General features: G+C 49.1%; 1 protein-coding gene across 1 annotated transcript in view; it reads left to right on the top strand.

Annotated features, from left to right (window-relative positions):
* The first annotated feature begins 4,608 nt into the window (after positions 1-4,608).
* Positions 4,609-6,223, top strand: part of nog2 (noggin 2) — a 1,690-nt gene continuing 75 nt past the window's right edge. The window contains exon 1 of the mRNA XM_083634974.1: positions 4,609-6,223. This exon is cut by the window's right edge and continues 75 nt beyond it. Coding sequence (XP_083491100.1) covers positions 5,051-5,686 — 636 coding nt within the window. The 5' untranslated portion in view covers positions 4,609-5,050 and the 3' untranslated portion in view covers positions 5,687-6,223.

Below are 6,223 nucleotides of genomic sequence, written 5' to 3'. Positions count from 1 at the left end.
TGCACATCGGCGTGGAACGGCATTCCTCAATAACAAGGACATGCCATACATACACTCAGCTCAATATTTTATTGTCTTCTTGTCATCAGACGAGGGGGGGGGGTACCACTTTGATGCTGTTTACTGGCTATTTTGCAAAAACAACTTTATGATGAATTTTAGGGAAGAGAATAAAAGAGTAGAGAGGGGGGCTTCAAAAGTATAGCGTTAACGGGAGACAGATTTTTGACATGCTTCCCGAGCCATCTGCTTTGGGTTAAGGCTAGGAGACAGAGTAGAATATGGAGAGAGAGAGAGAGAGAGAGAGAGAGAGAGAGGGGGGGGGGGGAGTAAGCCTGGGGAAGAGGGTGAGGGGAGGAGGGTGAGATGCAGAACATGAATTTGACAGGAGATGGGAGAGAGATGTGTGCATGGCAGAGCTTGCTGTTTTGAGTTGCTGTGTGTCTGTGTAAATGTGTATTCAAGAAGCGGGCATTATCTTGCCAATTCAAAGACACAATACATGTGTTCCATGTATTCGAGTGAGCTACTATATACTGAATTTTGATAAGAACCTCAGAACTGTAGGTCAGGGGCAAGGTTCTGGGCCATAATTGAGTGAAAAGGACTTGAGTTGTGGGCTCTGGTTGGTTCTGAACCCTGGCACCATGCCAAGGATCTACCGGAGAGGGTTCTGCCGGAGACGCCACAACACAAAGCTAATTAGGAGGCGTGCTTCAGGGCAGGCATATATGTGTTTCTTTGAAGGGGGCGGAGCTATCTCTGCCCCTGAAGACTATTTCCAAACAGCCACCCCTCCTTGACAAATTCCTTCGCCTGAAATAAACTCATCTCACCAGGCAACAAAAAGATGCAAAATGTAAAAACAATGTTGCTTTTGCCAGGGCCGCTCCCCCTGCTGATGCGGTATAATAGCACTTCTCTGCATCCCCTGTCTCCTCTCTGCATCCCCTGTCTCCTCTCCTAGCCGTTCGTCTCCATCGTCCCCCTGTGCCATTCCCAGAGCCCCCAGTGGGCACAGTCAGTCAGTCTGGCCAGCCTGCCCCTGGCTGTGCGCCTGCACTGGATAAGCCCCTGACTGGACCTCGGCTAGCGGCCTTTGTATGGAACCATGGGGGTGTTGGTGTGTGTGTGTGTGTGTGTGTGTGTGTGTGTGTGTAGCATTCACAGCCACAGGAGAAGGGGTGAAGGGGGTCCTATCTGTGCCTAGGGGCCGCCCCCCAACGCACCCTCGCCATGCGCCCTATTGAGACCTAAGGGAGCGTGAAGAATCACAGCAAAACCAAAGAGCTAAGTCCCCTTGTTATACAAGGCCAATTTTCAGCACCAGCCCCACCCCTCTCCTCGCCTCTCCTCCGTCCCAGACCCCCCCCAGACCCCCCCCCCCCCCCCGACCCCCTCATCAGGGCTTGACGGGCTTCGTTAAAGCGAGCCGGGGTCCTTTTATGGCATTGTTTAATTAGCCATTCCACAGCAAACTGCCATCCGGCACCACCAACCCCCCTCCCCCCCAAATCTTCACCCACCTTCACCAGCGCCTCCTCTCTCTTCACCCCCCACCCACTTATTCACCACCACCACCCCCCCCCCCCCTCCACACTATGCTCACCGGTCACCTCCTCTCTCCTCTCCCAGTCTTTATCTCCGGTAATTAGCCGGTGGGTGGGGGGTTGACTCGGCGCTGGGCTGTGCAACCCATCCCCCCCCCCCTCCGGCATTAGTGGCATGGGGCTGGGAGAAGGGGAAGTGTCCTGTCCCTGCATGGGACCCTCTCTCTCTGTCCGCCAACCCAGGACCTCTGGACCGCCCCCCCACCCCAGGACCTCTGCATCCCCCCACCCCAGGACCTCTGCACCCCCCCCCCCCCACCCCCCCACCCCCACCCCCCCACCCCAGGACCTCTGCAAGGAGACAATGGAAACAGCCAACTCTACAGTAGCTGGCTCAGCCATACTGTCCCTGCTGCCCACAGAGTACGTCTGCAGCACTCCAATCATTAGCCAGATTATGACTGTGTGTGTGTGTGTGTGTGTGTGTGTGTGTGTGTGTGTGCGTGCGTGCGTGTGTGTGTGTGTGTGTGTGTGCGTGCGTGTGTGTGTGTGTGTGCGTGCGTGCGTGTGTGTGTGCATGTGTGTGTGCATGTGTGTGTGTGCGTGCGTGCGTGCGTGTGTGTGTGTGTGTGTGCGCGTGTGTGTGTGCATGTGTGTGTGTGTGTGTGTGTGTGTGTGTGTGTGTGTGTGTGTGCGCGTGTGCGTGTGAGTGTGCATGTGTGTTTTCTTTGAGGATGATTCAGGTCAATTGCATTTTTAGGGCAGAAGGGGGCCAGCATTGGTTTTTGTAGGCCTGTGATCAAAAAGCCGGTGAGCAATTTGACTGGAGCCATACATCAATGCACATTCTTTCCCCATACACTCAAACATGAGCAGTCAAATAGCCAGGCATGCAGTGGCTGCATGGTTGTCTTCACCGTGCTGGATCGACGCCCCCTAGTGACCATTACAAAAGACAAATACTATGACAAGCTGAAATAAAGAACCCTCAAGTTATGGCCAACCTGTCCATATTGTCCAGGATGTCTGTAACAACGCAGTAGCATACCTAACAAAAAGTAGGGGTGTATGTTAGGTTACCCCCCCCCCCCCCACCCCTCAAATAATTAAATAAAACTAAGTTTATCCACCTTTATGACTGACATAATTGTTCACATAAATGCATAGTAGATTATATCATAGTAAGAAGCATCAAACTTTTATGTGAGGATATGGCCTTTTTAACTAATTTTTTTAGGGGGGTGGCATATCTGAAAGTATATTCATAATATTGGTATTTATTTGCCTTATACTGATCACAGACTGGAGATCATACCATGCCCACCTTTTTATTTACCACTACGAAATGAAATAATAGATAGGCTATCTGAATTATGCTTCACCATGGCTTGTTGGGAAAGATTGCTTTAAAATGCGATTTCTGTCACCTTCCACCTTGGTCAACCTTGTATAGAAAGCAGTCATCCTATTCAATGGCATTATTCAATAGGCTGACCAACATTAGCTGCATAGTTGAAGCAGAAAGTCCAGCATATAGCCTAATGACTGTGGTTAGTTAGCATGGGAAAGGTACCGTTTTCCATGGCCATTTATAGCCCTTAATTGCAAGCCTATTTTGTGACCCTGAGTTCAACAGGCCAATTCCTGTGCGTAGACCCAAATCCTGATCAACAAAGGTGGAATGTGATGCCCCCTTTCCGCAGACAAGCTACTAAACGTTTCCCATCAATTTCATGGGAAAGTTCAAGTCATAGGAAACGCTTAAGCACTTTAATTGAATATTGACAGCGTATTGAACCTATTAGGCTACATCACATATAGGCCACTATATAATATAGTTTTGGTGCACTGCACCCATATTGGTGCAGTGAGAGCAAAAGACAGGCGAAAAAAGCAATTCACAGCAATAACAAATAATTTTCTATTTCAAATAAATGTAGCCTATAATATGCATAGCAGTGTTCAAGGTGTGGAATATCACAATATAATTCGGGCTAAAACGGGTTCTTTAGGACCCAGTTGATCCTGTGGATTGTGGCCGATATTTTTCCACGTTGTGAGGGGAGGGGTAGCCCGGGGGGGGGGGGGGGGGGGGGGGCTGTCAATCATAGTGAAAGTGGCCGTGGTGGGCAGGCCCCTCTGACACTTTGTACCGTCGGAGGGGGATATTTAACTTGGGATTGAGCACCGCTCGCAACAGACACACTCACACACAGTGTGCCTAAGCAAAGAAACGCTCCAGCGCCAAGTCTCAGACTCCTGAAGTAGGAGCGACTCTCTCAGTAGGAGCTTCTGTAGGCTACCGGCTATCAAAGGAGTAGTACAGACGCTCCCCCAGGAATTGACGCTCACTCCAACCGGGCAAAAAGGCTCCAGATTTGGGACTGTCTCGTCATGCAGCGACGGTGGGACCTGGAGCTTTTCTGAGAGGATTCAGCACTGTCACAGTGAAACGGACTCCAAACCAAACAACTTTCACTCGCTTGCAGTTTGCATTTAATATGCATATAGCGTGTCGTTTGTTGTAAATCCGTTTATCAGCGTTTTTTTTAATCACATGCACAGCCGAGCGTCATCGGGGAATGATATAGCGTACGATTTTTTTTTAATGGAAAAAGCTGCTGCATGAATTGGAACGTCTTCTGGAAAGATAAATGGCTGTTATTTCATAGGCGTTTGATTGCATCCAGTGGCGCCGTATTTCATTAGTAAGTCGAAGTACTAAGCTGCTAAAGTGTTGGACATTATCAGTGCGGTGCCCAAATACACGGCTGGAATACCGCACGGGGACTGAATAGACATTTCCGCCAGTCCATGGATTTTGCGCCGTGGGACCTTGTCAAACCTGAGAGCGTCAGGGCACGTTGAGAGAAGCCACGTTTATAAAAGCCGTGCGTAAAAATAACATTGGCCAAGGCAGCCCTCATTGCCGGGCCCGTGACATTTAAAACTTGGTGAAGTACTCTCTTTTTGTGCGCCCTTCTCTCTCGGGGCGCTCCCGGATCTATTCTGTCTCTTTAGAAAACACTTCATTCCATGCAGCTCTCGCCTCGCCTCGGCCACTGTCATCCAGCGTAGACAATTTGTCGTGGCTTCGAGTCCCCGGGGTAACCATGACGACCGCAAGAAACCCAAAGTGAATCTAAGGGAGCGGGGTGAGGCCAGAGAGAGCGCATGAATAGAGTTTTCCTCCCCACTTTTTGGTGCTGTTTTTGTTTAGGCTAAACTCTCTCTTCTTCCTTTTTGGCAAAGCAGAGGCGCTCCTTTGCGCTGCAGGGTTGCATCAGCGTGCAAGTTGCAAAGTTGAAGGACCCCTAAAAAGCAGAGCACTCCGCTCCATGTCATTCAAACCCGACGTGGTCTATTAAAAGTATCGTCTTGCTTGGTGACTATACTTCTACTATTTATGAAGCCCCGGGCTAGGCACTTCATACAGCACAGTAGCCCGGAAAAGAACTGAATATCATTCACAAGAGAGCCGGTGCGCAAAGCAAGTGGAAATGGGCTTCTCACAAACGCTCCTCGTTTACGTGCTGGTGTCCGTTCACCTCGGAGTTTCCCAGCATTACCTTCGCCTCCGTCCGTCGCCCAGTGATCACCTCCCTGTGCCCGACCTAAAGGAGGACCCGGACCCGGAGTACGACCCCCGGGAGCAGGACTTGGCCGAGAGGACTCTGCGGAAAAAGCTCGGCAGCAACTTTGACCCCAACTTCATGTCCATCAGCTCGCCCATGCTGGTGAACCTCTCCCTGCAAGACACCCAGGTGAAGCCTCCGGGGCCCATGCCTAACGAGATTAAAAAGCTGGACCTCACGGAGACCCCATATGGGAAGCGGGTCAAAGTGGGCAAGAAAGCGCGCAGGAAATTTCTGCAGTGGCTGTGGACCTACACGCACTGCCCGGTGGTGTATACCTGGAAGGATTTGGGCGTGAGGTTCTGGCCACGGTACATCAAGGAGGGCAACTGTTTCAATGAGCGCTCTTGTTCCTTCCCAGAGGGGATGTTTTGCAAACCCGTCAAGTCAATCACCAAGACTTTCCTGCGGTGGTATTGTCAAGGGTTTCTAAGACAGAAATATTGTACGTGGATATCGGTGCAATACCCAATCATCTCAGAGTGCAAGTGTTCGTGCTGATTTTCTCTATGGAGTGAGGGGTCGAGGGGGGAGTGGACTGGAAATACGGTTTCTATTGCACTGTTAACTCTCTACAGAGGTGGGCACCATAGCGAATCTATTTTTTTATATAGCATTTTAAGTGAAATACCAACATTGTACATATTTAAGAAAAATGCAGCTATTTTTTCTAATTGAACCAGGACCATATTTTATTCTCAACCCTGAAACGTTGCTTTTAGGGGAACATGAGCACTTCATAAGGAAGAGCTTCTTTTTTTGAGATGTTGAAGATGGAATGCACACTTCTCCAAGAGGTGATCTTTTTTCTCCTCAACTGAACATTGATGCTGACTGTTACTTCACTGCAATGCTGCCTAGAGTTTTTGTATGATATTAATATCAATAATAATTAAATTGAAAAAAGTTGAGGATAAAGATATATATAAAGGCGTGAACTCAGCTTTTTTTGGAATACATAGTATTGTAGAAATAAACAAATCTGTACGTTTTATTTATTATTTTAACGATTGTGAGTATAGAGCATAAGGAAAGAGA

Source organism: Poromitra crassiceps (genome assembly GCF_964638095.1).
Source record: "Poromitra crassiceps genome assembly, chromosome: 4".
In the NCBI taxonomy this organism is placed as follows: Eukaryota; Metazoa; Chordata; class Actinopteri; order Beryciformes; family Melamphaidae; genus Poromitra; species Poromitra crassiceps.
Note: the sequence above shows the minus strand (reverse complement) of the source record. Positions and strands in the feature narration are given on the sequence as shown.